Here is a 15,770-nt window from a genome sequence, read left to right on the forward strand (position 1 = left end):
AGTTAGCTATTATGGTAGTATAATTTGTTAGCTGATATTTAATTAGTATATAATAATGTCTAATATATATTTGATAAGATAATTTGATATTTATTTTATTCTGAAACCAATTTCTTACAGAGATTGCCTTGAGATGACATTCAGATCTAATGATTGAACATTTTTCTAATATACTTCAACTTGGTTCTACATATTTAAGAAAAGGAAAAATACAAGTTCCCCATAAATATCTCTAATGATATATTCCAAGGATTTCAAAATACTTTTACCCAAGAACAAATATTAACCTGACTTTTTTTTTTTTTTGAGACAGGGTCTTACTCAGTTGCCCAGGCTGGAGTGCAGTGGTGCAAACATGTCTCACTGTAGCCTTGACTTCCTGGGCTTAAGCAATCCTCCCACCTTAGCCTCCCGAGGAGCTGGCACTACAGGTGTGCTACCACACCCAGCTAGTTTTTGTTCTATTTTTTGTAGAGACAAGGTCTTGCTACATTGCCCAGGCTGGTCTTGAATTCCTGAGCTCAAACTATCTGGTCACCTTGGCCTCCCACAGTGCTGGGATTACAGGTGTGAGCCAACACACCCAACCAAACCTGGATTTTTAAAAATCACAAAAGTAACAAAAATTTATAGCAGCAAAGAAAGCTAAGATTTGAAAGTGGCTGTGTGCTTTTGTAAGAGACCAAATATAGGAAAGCCATGAAGGCAGACACTGTAACTTGGAGAGGGTTGGGAGGGACCCCAGAAAATAGCTCTCCTCCCACACACACCAGACAGGTCCTCCCACTGCCTACCTCCTCCCTTTCACAAAAAGAAGGACACTGTGGGTCCCAAGGAGACCTGTCAAGTGTCCCACCGTCAACTTCTCGTTCCTCGTCTAGTGATGCCAGTGCCAGCAAATCACACTAAGGTAATTATTATGGAAAATTTGTGTTTACTGGGATGTCATGTCATATCACATCATATAAAGGATGACTTTTATATATATTCCCTTATACATGACCATTTTCTTTGCACTCATTTTCAGCAGGATAGGAGCCTGTTTTCTTGGGGGTGATTTGTCCACACTCTCACACACATCTGGGAGAGGGCTGTTTGCCTGTCAGGGTCTGTGGCAATGGTACAGAGGAGTAGAAACTAGTGCAGAGGCTAACTTCCCTCAGAGTTGAGTGTCATGGTAAGCAAAGAGCTATGTGAGAATCAGAAATGATTTTTCCATTCTCCAGAAAAATCTTAGGATGCTGTCATGACAATGCCAATTTACTAGTGGACTCTATACACCCAGAAACCATCTGTCTCACTGGGCCCCATTATAAACTTTTCTTCTTCTCTGAGTGTCAGTATAAGGCTAATGTATATCTGGATATACAAAAGTCTCATTCTATAATTCACTTTCTGGTTTTCACTTTCCCCTCATGCCAACGAGAGAAAAATGAAAATTTTCAAAATTAGGGTTCAGATTAATTTTGAAATGAATGATTTACTCATTATAGTAAGATACTGTCTTTGTATATTTTAAAGGCTCAAAGGAGTAATCCAATATGTGAAAATACCTTTCAAGAAATAGGAAAAACATTCTGTGATAAAAATCTAGGTGGAAAGGGAAGGAATAGGAAGTTGTTGATCAAAGGGGACAACATTTCAGACAGGTGGAATAAGGTTTTATATCTATTGCACAGTAGGATGACTACAATCTCTAATAATAAATTGTATATTTCAAAATAACAAAGAGCGCAAATTTCACATGTCTTGCCATAAAAAATAATAGGTAAGCACAGTGACAGATACGCTAGTCTGATTTAATCATTCCATGTTGTATATCTATATCAAATCATCACATTGTGCTCCATAAATGCATATAATTATGATTTGTCAATTTAAAACATTAATTTAAAAATGTAGACCAGGCGCAGTGACTCGTGCCTGTAATTCCAGCACTTTGGGAGGCTGAGGTGGGCAGATCACTTGAAGTCAGGAATTCAAGACCAGCCTGGCCAATATGGTGAAATCCTGTATCTACCGAAAATACAAAAATCTGCCAAGCGTGGTGGCATGCGCCTGTAATTCCATCTACTTGCAGGCTGAGGTACGAGAATTGCTTGAACCTGGGAGGTGGAGGTTGCAGTGAGCCAAGACTGCATCACTGCACTACAGCCTGGGTGACAGAGCAAGCGAGACTGTCTCACCAAAAAAAAAAAAAAAAAAAAAGTGAATCTAAAGAAAAAATCTGGGTTAAGATCATTTGAAGATCAAAAGTTTAAGGTAGTAATTTCCCTTTTGCTTTCTGAGGCAGGGTCTTGTTTTGCTGCCCAGGTTGGAGTACAATGGAGTGACCACAACTCAAATTCCTGGGCTCAAGAGATCCTTCTGTCTCATCCTTCCAAGTAGTTGATATAACAGATGCATGCCACAATGCCTGGCTTAATTTCCCATGTTTTGATCAATTCTTATTTTATTCTCTGAAGTTACCTATTTGAGGAAAAGGACAATAAATTTTGAATAATGTTCTTCAATCAATAAGGCATTTATAAATTGGCCTAATTCCACTGAAAGTTTTTAATTAATTAAAATGGTTGTGAAACAAAACACTATTCATCAAATCTTGTTTTAAGTAATAATTCCAGTGTCAATCCACATTACTTAATAAATGAAAATAAAACTACATAAATCAAAATCTTCATACATTTTTATTCTTTCATATGTATTTAGTATTAAGAAAATTACTTATCTTAAGTGGTTTGTGCATATCACCAGAGATGGCAGAGGAAAAGGAACCCAAATGTAAAATAGCATCACTAAATGAATTGGCTAGTGCAATAATATTAAGTGAATACACTGTTTCTAGTCTATCTCTATCAATAACACTGACCACTGTAAAGCAGTGGGTTCTACTATTATGATCAGAGTTCTTCTTTGTCATATAACTGAGTTCTTGGTCATATGAAAAATCAAACAAGAGAAAAAAGCCCTTTATTTTTCTAACCAAAAAAGAATATTTTAGATGCACAAATACACTGATTTTATGTCTCCTTTATAAATTCTTTAGATTCTAATCTTACCTTTTTAAAAATCAGGATACTTTTATATTTTCTGAAAAGCTGCAAAGAGTATTGAGAGTTTCCTGTGTACCCTTTACCCAGTTTCCATTTATGTTATTCTCTTACATAATTATGGCACATTTGTCAAAACCAAGAAATTCACTTGAGACAATACTATTGATTAAAATACAGGCTTGATTTTGATATTACCAGTTTGTCTACATATATCCTTTCTGTGTTCTGGAATCCAACCCAGGACCCCGTGTTGAACTTTGAAGCTTACCTTTTGATCTGCTTCTTCATCTTCGTCTTGGTAATCATCACGGAGTGGGCTGGCGTTGGCCGCAAAGGTGGGTCCCTGAGAGTAGTACTGAGAACTGCGGTAGCCATCATGCCGCAACTTATCACATTCTGCAGAGGGGCACGCAGGGAGGGGAAGAAGGTCATTAAAAAGCTGTATTCCTCTTTGCTTACTTTACATTTACTCTTCTTTTTTACTTTTCAAAGTTATATTTTTCTAGGCATTAACAGGATTTTGAAAATGGTAAAAACAGTTAAGAATTATTAAAGTACCTAGTACACACTACATACTATATTTCAATTAATATTAATATTAAATTAATACTTGATAAGATTGCATTCAGAGCTCACAACTACCCTGTGAGGTAGACACCATCATTAATTCTACTTTACTCACAGGACATTGACGTTTAGGGTAATTATGTTATTTGCTCTATAATGTTATGCAAGTGAGCAGTGGACTCAGAATCTTAACCCATGGCCTTAGTTACTAGATTATGTGAAAGTATTCCACGTAGAAAAAAAAAAGCGATGCTCATGCTATGCTTGTTTCCTAGACTCATTTTAGCTAGAAGGGACACACGAGATCATGGATTATAATGTTCTCATTTTATATTAGTTTTCTCAATTTAATTTTGATGTCAAACAGCCTGTAAATATTGTGTGGAATTTAATAGGAAGGTGGGTGCCAGCCTGAGACATCTGCCAGTCCACAGAGGAATGTCTAGCACCACTATGGTGCCTTGGACTTCAGGGGTACTGGGGCCACTGGCTGTGTGGAAAGGAGGATCCTCTTTGAGGGGAAAGCACTGCACTGGCAGCTCTCATGGGTTGGGGCAGGTGCTGTCAGAAAATTTCCAATGGCTCTTTAAAGCACCAAGATGCACAAAGGAGCATTTGCCTCAAAAAAGGATTTGCCTCAGGGTTCCTTTAAATATCTGGCTTTCTAAAGGGGCACAAAACGTGTGTGGTTTTGGAAAAGTTTTCTCTTTGCACAGCTTTATAAAAACCATGCATCTACAGGCACAGAACTAAACTAGGGCATCTTCAGAGTTCCTTTCTGACATCAGGATCCATGATTCTTCCTCAAAGAGGAGACGGCAGTCACTTCAGTGGAGGGCTAAAAATATTAGACCAATTTCAAATAAGCCAGGGGATTAAAAAAAAAGTCCTCATTCTCCTTTGCTACCTCACAGTGGGAGTGGAAGGACAACGTTTACAATTCAGAACTGCAAATTAGACAAAAATAAGGACCTGTTAGAATGGCAAGCTAATGAAAACATGCAAATGTAATCATAAAATAGCTAACTAATACTACTTCAGTTACTTATAGGTCAAAAATTTTGTGGTGGCAACTACTTGTAATATTGATTAAAAGTGATATTTAAAGAAAATTTCTGAAAATTCCAGAACACAACATATTTTTAATGAGAATTTACTCATATTAATCTAACCCTTTATAAGAAATATTTTCACATTTTCTCCATTTGGCAATTTTCCTGAAATAAAGAGTATGATTAGAAACTATATTCTCAGGCTGGGCGTGGTGGCTTACGCCTGTAATCCCAGTACTTTGGGAGGCCGAGGCAGGAGGATCATCTGAGGTCGAGAGTTCGAGACCAGCCTGACCAACATGGAGAAACCCTGTCTCTTCTAAAAATACAAAATTAGCCGAGTGTGGTGGTGCATGCCTGCAATCCCAGCTACTCAGGAAGGCTGAGGCAGGAGAATCGATTGAAACCAGGAAGCAGAAGTTGCAGTGAGCCAAGATTGTGCCACTGCACCCCAGCCTGGGCAACAAGAGCGAAACTCGGTCTCAAAAAAAAAAAAAAGGGAATCTATACTCTCACTCTACAGAGATAATGTTATATGTTATATAAAGCATGATTAGTACTTTTGTTCTTTTTTTTTTTTTTTTTTTTTGAGACAGGATCTTACTCTATCATGCAGGCTGGAGTGCAGTAGCACGATGATCACGGCTCACTTCAGCCTCAACCTCCTGGGCTCAAGTGATCCTTCCACCTCAGCTTTCTGAGTAGCTGAACTATAATAGGCACATGCCATCAAGCCTGGCATTATTTTTTTTTTAATGTTTTAGATATGGGGACTCACTATGTTGTCTAGGCTGCTCTTGAACTCCTGGACTCAAGCGATCCTTCCACCTTGGTGTCCCAAAGTACTGGGATTACAGACATGAGCCACTGAACCCAGCCTGATTAGTAGTTTTCAAATGGTATTTTCTGCAGAGTTCTGGCATTCTGTAAATATTGGATTAGATTTTCTTTAAATAGCTACCTTAAAGCTAAGATTAAAAAATAACACTCAAGAATGGCTATAATTAAAAAGCAAGGCCGGGCATTGTGGCTTACACCTGTAATCCCAGCACTTTGGGAGGTTGAGGCAGGTGGATCATTTGGGGCTAGGAGTTGGAGACCAGCCTGGGCAACATTGCAAAACCCCACCTCTACTAAAAATACAAAAAAAAAAAAAGCCAGGCATGGTGTCACACACTGTAATCCCAACTATTCCAGAGGCTGAGGCAGGAGAATTGCTTCAACCCGGGAGGCAGAGGTTGCAGTGAGCTGAGATTACACCACTGCACTCCAGCCTGGGCAACAGAGTGAGACTCAGTCTCAAAAAACAAAACAAAACAAAAGTCATAAGCAACAGATGTTGGCATGGATGTAGACAAAAGGAAACATTTACACACCATTGGTGGGAATGTATATTAGTACCACTTCTATGGAAAACAGTACGAAGATTTCACAAAGAACTAAAAATAGAATGACCATTCGACCCAGCAATCCCACTACTGAGCATCTACCTAAAGGAAAAGAAATCATTACAGAAAAAAGATACCTGCACCCATACGTTTATCGCAGCACTATTCACAATGGCAGAGTCATGGGATTAACCTAAGTATCCAACAATAGTTGACTGGATAAAGAAAACGTAGTAGATACACATCATGGAATACTATCCAGCCATAAAAAAAGAATTAAATCATATCATTTGCAGGAACTTGGACAGAATTGGAGGCCATTATCCTAAGTGAAATAACTCAGACACAGAAAATCAAATAGTGCATGTTCTCACCTTATTAGTGGGAGTCAAACAATTGGTACACATGGACACACAGATGGAAATAAATAGACACTGGGGACTCCAAAAGGAGGGAGGGTGGAAGGGGGGTGAGGGTTAAAAATTACTTATTGGGGGGCCGTGCCAGTAGCTCATGCCTGTAATCCAAGCACTATTGGAGGCCAAGGCAGGCAGATCACCTGGGGTCAGTAGTTAGAGACCAGCCTGGCCAACAAAGAAAAACCCTGTCTCTACTAAAAACACAAAAATCAGCCGGGTATGGTTGTGGGTACCTATAATCCCAGCTACTTGGGAGGCTGAGGCAAGAGAACTGCTTGAACTCAGGAGGCACAGATTGCAGTTAGCCCAAGATCATGCTATCATACTCCAGCTTGGGCGACAAGAGCGAAACTCCATCTCAGAAAAAAAAAAAAAAAAAATTATCTATCGGGTATATGTTCACTGTTTAGGTGATGGGTACACTACAAGTCCAAAGCTCACCATTACACAATATACCCATGTAACAAACCTGCACATATACTCCCTAAATCTAAAAAAAAAAAAATTGAATAAATAAGACTCAAGTTCAATAGTTTTACATACCAAATTTTAAGACAATGAGGGAATTAATTTATTAACTTATGCTGCTAAATTAACTTTCCGGTGGTCCTAGAAATAAAGCTATTCCTGCTATCTCTGTAAAACTAAAGTCTAAAGATCTATTTATTGTTGTAAAATAAGCCAATATAAACTATTATCATTTGTAGCTACTTATCTATGTAATTCAGGGTATTCAAATACTTTACAAATATAAAGAGAAGTCCAAAGCCCTTTTAAACTAAATTAATTTATTGTTCAAAATTGTCTTCTTTGCTTCATTAATGAACCCTGTAAGAAGTTTAAATTATAGGGCTGGGTACAGTGGGTCACACCTGTAATCCCAGTGCTTTGGGAGGCCAAGGTGGGAGGGTTGCTTGAGGCCTCAACATTAGTACGTCCAGTGTGTGTCACTTTTTTGAGCCCAGTTTAAAAGACAATGCATCCTTTTTCTACCATGAAATCTATGTCACTTTTTTTTTTTTTTTTTTTTGAGACAGAGTTTTGCTCTTGTTGCCCAGGCTGTAGTGGAGTGCAATGGCGCAATCTCGGCTCATCGCAACCTCTGCTTCCTTGGTTCAAGTGATTCTCCTGCCTCAGCCTCCCGAGTAGCTGGGATTACAGGCATGCACCACCATGTCTGGCTAATTTTTGTATTTTCAGTAGAGACTGGGATTCTCTATGTTGGTCAGGCTGGTCTCGAACTCCTGACCTCAGGTGATCTGCCCGCCTCGGCCTCCCAAAGTGCTGGGATTACAAGCGTGAACCACTGCGCCTGGTCAAAAAAATGTTTTAATGCCAGTATAATAAATGGTAGTAAAACAAATGAAATATGATGCTGGATCTAAGAGAAGACTAGACAATATAAATTCATGACAGCTGACCAATTTTTTTTGCTCTTATCAAATTTCTGAAATTCAGTAAACTCATCCAATTCCACTGTCATTTATTCCAACTCTAGGAGAAATTCAGAAAATTTTCCTCTTGTCAAGTTGCAAAAGATCTCAGGTTCTAAAACCATGGTTTTGTTCATTAGAAATGGAGTTTATTGTCTGTGGAGTGAAACAAAAGTGAGAGCAAGCCATCATGAATAAGCAAAGACTTTTTAGACACTGAACTGAGAGAATAACTACAAAGCAGAGCATAATTTAAAGCCAGGTTATGCCTGCAACCACAGGCTAGAAACAAGATCCTAAATGTAAACTTATAAACTGTTCATTTCTGGAATTTTCCATTTAAAATTTTCAGACCATGGCTGACTGCAGGTAGTTGAAACTATAGAAAGTGAAAGCACAAATAAGAGAGGACTACTTTAAACATGCTATTATCTACATGAGGAAAATGCAAGGTGCTTAGTGATGCCGATAAAAGTACATGGACATTTTTACCACTGACTTCTGTCATTTGTCACGATTGACTTCTTTATATGTATAATTTCATAAGAGAAAGCATACAATGCAGTGAACATTTTCCTGAATTTATTATAAAGATTCTGAAATATAATCTGAGGGGGCAAAGTTCTTAAATAGATGGTTACTAAGTATGACCTGCTTAAATGAGAGGGAGATGGAGAAACAGAAGAAAGAGAAATTGAATGCAAAGTGGATTAAGATGGGATTCTTCTTCTATTTCCCAAGGAAATGATGTGGGATGATGAGTGGATGCTAAAAGAAAAAAAGTAAGAAGTTTGCTGACTTCTTAAGATTGTGTGAGAAAGGGAAAGAACTGATGGAAGAAGCAGTCATTCCTCTGTATCGGAAGGGGATTGGTTCCAGGACCCCAGAATACCAAAAATCCATGCATACTAAAGTCCTGCAAATCACAGACCCAGAAAGTCGGTTTTCTGTATAATGTAGGTTTCACACAATGTGAATACTGTATTTTCCATTCGCATTTGGTTTCAGATGCAGAAAATACCTGAGTATTGTATTTTCCATTCACATTTGGTTTCAGATGCTGGACCGAGAATGTATGGAGGGCTGACTGTATTGAAAAAATCCATATAAGTGGGTCCTCTAAGTTCAAACGTGTTATATTCAAGGGTCCACTGTATTTAAAACAAGCACTGCAGTGTGAAAAGCCAGAAGGACCAGTTCGGTGGGCCAGTTGTCATTTTTCAGGTCATGGGTAGTGCTGACGTGTATGAGTATGAGTTGCTAGGAGAGTTTTGAAACATTCAGGTTAAAGCATAATTTGGTATTTCTAGCATGGTATTCTACATATACCATATTTTAAAATCTGAATGTGGTTTATTTTTAACAGTATTAAATCTTTTGCAACCTTCCTACTGTAATTCAAGGTCATTAAACATTGGGAGGACTCCAATACCAAAGTTAATTATAAAAACAGCAGTCATGATGTACTGCGTCAGTGAGAAAGTCCTATGATGATCTAGAGTCTAAAAAATTTTTTTTCAGATTACTGATTTTTAAAGCCAATACTACTGACACTTCTCTAAACTGAAAGCCTCTTGCTATCATTATCTGATTTGTGTTCACAATAACTCTCTGAGAATTGAAGGAAAGCAGTTATTATATCAGTCTTACAGATTCTGAAGCCCAGGTATAAAGTTTCTGGTAGTTCGAAGTTTTTAAAGTTCTATCCCAGTTAATAATCTACCAGATTATTAATAACAAGGCAAAAGGCCAGTTCTATCACAAAACTTCATCTTAGTCCAGAACGACTGAGAATACATAAGACTATAAACATTCACGTTTGGAGGAAAATAAATTCCAGCCCAGTAGCTGAAGTATTGTATAGCTAAATAATCTAGTTTGAGCTTGCGAGTAAATACATAGGAAAAACTGACTGCACCTAACTATCATGTATTGTGAATATTAGAGAACTTATTTTCTTAAGGAAAAATGAAACCAAAGTGCATTTAAAATAGAAGGGATTTATTTACCTACCCCTTCATTAATTTGTTTGGCTTGGCAATATTGGAAAAGAGAAAGAAATCATACTGATATTGTAGTTAGGATTCTTCCTTGTCCCTCATGCATGATGAATTTTCCAAAAGTATATTTAGATTTTCCATAAATTCTTCAAAGCAGTTGAACTTCAATTTATTTAAATTGTCTTCAACAATAAACAAACTAGAACATAATTAAAAGACAATACATGTTCAAACATTTAAGTTATTCAGTTGTGTGTAGCGTATCAAAGAGGTGACAAGCTGTTTTAAATCTTAAAGACACTGTGTATTTAATACAGACCTTTTCAATGACTATTTTCCTTTATAATTCATACTAGTTTTAAATAATAAGTTTCAAATAAATAGGCCCTTTTGGTTTATTATTAGACTAATGATTTATTCTTTTCTCCCTTGCCTTCTTTTTAGAGCAAGAGTTGTTACGTAGCTATACAGGAATATGTACAACAGCATAAAAGCGTGCTTTTATATTTCAAGTATTAAACTCAAATTTACCTCCTAATAAATGCAAATTTGAGCCCATAAGACCACTTCTTCATGAATTATCACTTCAGTGACACTTAGCATTCAAAGCAATATAAAACATAAAAAAGAGAAAATATATGTCTTTAATGATTAAGCCCAAGACTTTCTAAAAGTTCTAAAAGTAAATATTTTATCTCTTAATGGAACCTATAAAGACAAAACATTCCAGATAATGGAGTACAATATGCTTAGCTGCAGGTGAAGCAAGAAAGAGAGGGTCAATATGAAAATATGCCAACTATTACCCTCGTGTCAAGAAAAAGGGAAATTTCCTGAAGGGAATAAGTCTTACTTTGCCTCAAGAAAGGAAGATGAGGCCAGGCGTGGTGGCTCACGCCTATAATCCCAACATTTGGGAGGCCAAGGTGGGTGGATCACAAGGTCAGGAGTTCAAGACCAGCCTGGCCAATATGGTGAAACTCCATCTCTATTAAAATACAAAAATTAGCTAGGCGTGGTGGTGGGTGCCTGTAGTCCCAGCTACTCAGGAGGCTGAGGCAAGAGAATTGCTTGAACCCAGGTGGTGGAGATTGCAGTGAGCTGAGATGGCACCATTGCACTCCAGCCTGGGCAACAGAGTGGGACTCCGTCCCAAAAAAAAAAAAAAAAAAAGGGAGGATGAAAGTTATCTAGACTTATACTACCAGAAAGATGGAAAAGGAAAAGTCAAGCTGGCAACAATTATGTTTTCTTTCCAACCTCCAGATTCAGTGATTTTCCTGACCTGTGCTTTGGCCAGCCATTTCTTTCTAAGCCTCTGAACATTCCTCTTTCAGACAGTCAAGGCAGAGCTAACTTGGAGAAAACACAGAATGAATACACAGAGGCATCAACACCAGTTTCTCAAGTCACCTTTGCCACCAACGAGAGAGAAAAGCAGCAGCAGTCAAGAGCTCCAACTCTGAAACTGGGGAGCTGTGTCTTGGAATCCTAACTTGTAGCTTGTATCGGGTAGTGGGACTAAAGGGTTACATTCCAGCCTTCAAGGTGCTTACAGTTTAGCTGCCTGATTAGACAAATTCACAGGCCAATGTACAGAGCAGTGGCGTCCCAAAGTAAGGTGCATCAGAATCCCCGGGAGGGCTTGTTATAAAATCACTACTGAGTCCACTTCCATATCTGATTCAACAGGTCTGGGGTGGAGCCTGAGAACTTGGATTCCTAGCAAGTTCTCAATCAATGCTGATGCAGCGTCCTGTGAGCCACACCGTGAGAAAACTGTTTCAGAGTAAGACAAATACCTAAAGAGAAGTAAGTAGAAATAAAATTAAAGGGATCAATATGATATCCATTTAGGGTGGAGCTGAAAGTGAAAGAGGAGAAGTCTTCTCCACTTAGAGGAGGTGTTAGGTGGGGCTCCCTAAGAACGCAATAGAATTTTGCTTCTTATATACTCCACGTGAGAAATGATAAAAGGCCCAAAGGAAAAGAGGGTTGGTCTGTTCTTTTTATTATGTCACAAATGATCCACACTCACCAAGTAAATAACTTAAAAGGGAACATAAGATAAAGAATTTAGCTGATACGGTACAGATCAATGGTGGGAGAATGCTATATCTGGTATCTACCTTTAGTCCCTAAAGAATGCCATTTTGTTCCAGGAAAAGCTTTAGTTTTGCTACTGTAGAAATGTGTCTTACATGTCAAGATTCCCTTAAAGTGCTTGGAGGGTTCTAACATTTATTTTAACATTCCACTCCAGCTGCAACTGCAGGGAAGCTTCCTGATCAGGTCACCACCATCTCTCGCCTGATGGTGACCTCCACCTGGTCTCCTACTTTGACTCCCTTGTCTCCTTTACTGTGAACTTTCAATGCACAATCAGATTGATCCATTTCAAAATAATGAGTCAGATTATGTCACTTCTGAGTTCAAATCTCTCCACACCCTGAATGTAAAAGCCAAAGTCCTCCTAATGGTTTCTAAGCCCTGCATGATCTGGCTCAATGTGGGTGGCTGGCTGGTGCTCAGTGAGTTCCTTAAATGAATGAATGATCTGTATTTATTCAGCAGCATGCTTGAAAGGATATTTTAACTATACGACAAAAGTGATGGCCCCACTGCTCACCCAGGTAGGTTTTATCCTCGGCCACATTTTCCGCCTTCATCAACCCAAGGCATATGACCTGACCTCCCATTAAATGGGCCTCTTCTCCCATCCACAACTCACATATTTGAGTAATAGGTGGAGGAGAGGAGAGTAGGTGGAACAGAATGAATAAGGAAGATGATGTCTGGTGCACCATCGTGGTTATCTATCCAAGGAAATTTTGCCTCAGTAGAATTTCAGGGAAACTGACCAATCTAGGATTAAAAAGTTAACTGCATCATGGCCAACTCCCCAAAGCTTTCTAGTCAGACAGAACAGATGCCACAGGAAAGCTGCATTTTCAGAAAAAGCTTGCGGGCAAGTTTAGGTGGGGAGTAAGATGGAAGACAGGAGGTGGTGACAAAATGCCACCTTTGAAATGGACAGGTTTCTTTGCCAAGGGAGGGGGAAAAAAAGGAATGATAAGCAGACTGCCTAAAAATTATTTTATAATAGCACAATTCCAAATGACTTCTCATTTCAATTTACAATGTATATTTAGCAAAATAAAATGAGCCAGTTGGGAAGAACCACAGAGGGAAAATACACTATTAATTGTGGTCATCGGCTCAACAGTCTAACTGGAAATGAATTTGTTAACAATGCATTAACACATTTTAGAAAGACTGGTTTTCCCCCGTGTCTTGGGATCAGTATCTCTGTAACTGACATTAAACACCATAGACAATCTCATTTTATGTAGAAGGGTTAAAAATAAAAGGCCATTTTGATTAATATTCTTGCTCTGTGATTAATTCCTATTAGAGTGAAATTAAAACCTCCAAAAACAAAACAAAACAAACAAACAACAACAACAAAAAACCCTTAGGAATTAAACATTAAAACTTGAGCCACTGGATAAACTGTTTGTTAGCTTTGTTTTTCATTGCACGCCATGGCAAGAATTACTATTAAAATGTCATTTGCCATTGCAGAAAACCAGCTTTTAACATTTCTTCTTGTCACGTGCCCAAATTAATTTAGGAAGCCTTGAAGAACTAAATCTGATTTAAATTAAGGTGAAAGCTTTCTGATGCCATGATTAATACGAGTGTGCTGAGAGCCTGCAAGTCCTAGCTGAGCACCACCAGAGAGATCCGCCAAATTGAAGGCGATCTCGTTTCACTTTAGAATTATAAAGCCATATCATTGGCAGCAGAGGAGCATCACCAAGGTTACTCAAGATCAAATAGCCTGCAAAGATTCTAAGCCAACACCAGAGACTTCGGTTGTACTGTGAATAACAAACCTTATCCACAGTACCTTCAATGTAGCGTTTTTATGCTGCCCTGAGTGAAATATAGAAGCCACTCAAGTTACTTACTTTATCGGGAGTTAAAATAGAATTGCTGAAACAGCAGACTGGCTGCAGACACAAAAACAAAACAAAAAGCCTTTGTTTAAACAATCCGTAGTGCTTTGTTAAGACCTGGATCATTTAAATGACTGTCTTTGCCATTCTATCTTTTCCGTGTTGCTTACCGTTTAGAAAAAAAACAAAACAAACAAACAAAAAAAAGGTGTGGGGGTGGGGGCAACATGTCTCTTTAACTATCTGAAAAAGCAATGATTGTTCATTTTTCCTTTACTCTTGTATCCGACTTCCCTCTCCCAAGTTAAGGACACCGAGGAAAGCACTTCTTTCAGGGTTACTGTACCCAGAGTAGTACTTAGTATTATAGACAATTCCATGCCACCAAATCCAAGAGAAGTTAAATAGCCCCTTTTTGTATATAAATCCTGTTCTGTTAATCCCATATTTTTGTCTGCTCTTTTCTTTTTTCTCAATAGGGCATTTAATCCATGGTTTCATCCAGCTGGGCAACTTTCCCTCAGGACAAAAATTCCAATAGAGCCTAATGAAATACCACACATATTTTTTTAAGCCTTTAATAACATCATTTGTCTTTGAAAAGTCAACCTAATTAAATTCACAAGACCTGAGCGAGAGAGCACCAAATAAAGTCATCCTTTTCACCAAAGAACTAACCATATGGTGGGGGGCCATATTGCAAGCAAGGCTCCCACACCATGTAATGAGCAGCCTCCATCTCTGGCTCCATCTCATAACATACTTCCCCAATTCCCTCTAGGAGACAGAGGCTGCAACCTCCGCCCCTCCACTTTGCCCTGAGTTGACTGCCTCCTCCCTGCCTCTTCAGGGAACATCCTCCCATTCTCTTCCCATATCTGCAATCCTTTCCTCTCCTGTTGACTCCTTTTGTCTACGGCCCTGTTTGCATAAGCTCTAGTTTTTAAAACATGTTATAATATCAGCTGTACCCTGCCGTCACTTCAAAATACTATCCCTTCCCTCTCTGCTGGCATCATTCACTCACCTTCATTTCTTTAAAAAAAATTACTTTTATTGTTTTTCTGCTTATAAAAATCATTCTCATCTCAGGAAATTTGGTTTCTTAATCTAAAGACTTCCTTGAAACTGCGCTTTCAGAGGTCACCAATCGCCACCTAACAACCAATTCAACAGCCTCTTCTTACAATGCCTCTCTCCCCACCTGTGAGCACCACGATGACTGCCTCATCCTGGCTGACTTTCTTCTTCCCCGCTTGTGCTCTTTTGCAGACTTCTCCCTCCCAGTGCCCTAAAGGAAAGCTTCCAAGCCTCAACCCTCCCTCCTCCTCACCACTGGCCCTCACCATCCCCAATCTCATCATTCCACATTCTCATCACTTGTTCCCCGGCTTTGACTCTGATCCCTCTCCTGAGTTTTAGGTGACTTCTCCAAACATTTTCAGGCCCTCTACAAACACAACAGTATTTGCAGTCCCAGTCACTGGACTGTGCACGGGGGACACACAAGTGAAAAGACAAAGCCCTGTTCCCATGGATGTTACTGTCAAGTGGGGAGATAAACATGCAAACACAATTACATAGTGTATCATAAGCAGTGGAATGGTGGAGTGTAAGCTTCCATGACAAGGTAGAAAAAGGCTTCCTGGGGCTGCCCAGGGGCATCCAGGAGAGGTTGTAGGGGACTGTAGCACCCAAGGATGACTCTCAAAGGGGAAACAGGAGTTGGCCAGGTGTGACAGGTTGTGGTTCAGAAGGGAAAAGGTATGGCTTGGGATATGCAGTGGGTAGAAAGAAGAACAAGACAAGCTAGCATTCCAATTGAAGGACTTTATCATTACACGTGAAGCCACAAAGTAAAAAACCTGGATGGGGGAGTAGAGATGTCTGGGGAGC

The 15,770-nt window shown here is 39.0% G+C and overlaps 1 protein-coding gene across 5 annotated transcripts in view; it reads right to left on the reverse strand.

The window, feature by feature from the left end:
• The window catches only part of NHSL1 (NHS like 1), a 273,262-nt gene that overhangs the window by 48,156 nt on the left and 209,336 nt on the right, over positions 1–15,770 (reverse strand). For all 5 annotated transcript variants that reach the window (XM_073022531.1, XM_008006865.3, XM_008006864.3 and 2 more), the window contains exon 3: positions 3,322–3,449. Coding sequence is in view for 4 of the 5 variants with exons in the window: in XM_008006865.3 (XP_008005056.3) it covers positions 3,322–3,449 (128 nt within the window). In the remaining variant the exon portion in view is untranslated. The remainder of the gene's footprint in view (positions 1–3,321; positions 3,450–15,770) is intronic.

The sequence above is a fragment of the Chlorocebus sabaeus genome, chromosome 13 (assembly GCF_047675955.1).
Source record: "Chlorocebus sabaeus isolate Y175 chromosome 13, mChlSab1.0.hap1, whole genome shotgun sequence".
NCBI lineage: Eukaryota > Metazoa > Chordata > Mammalia > Primates > Cercopithecidae > Chlorocebus > Chlorocebus sabaeus.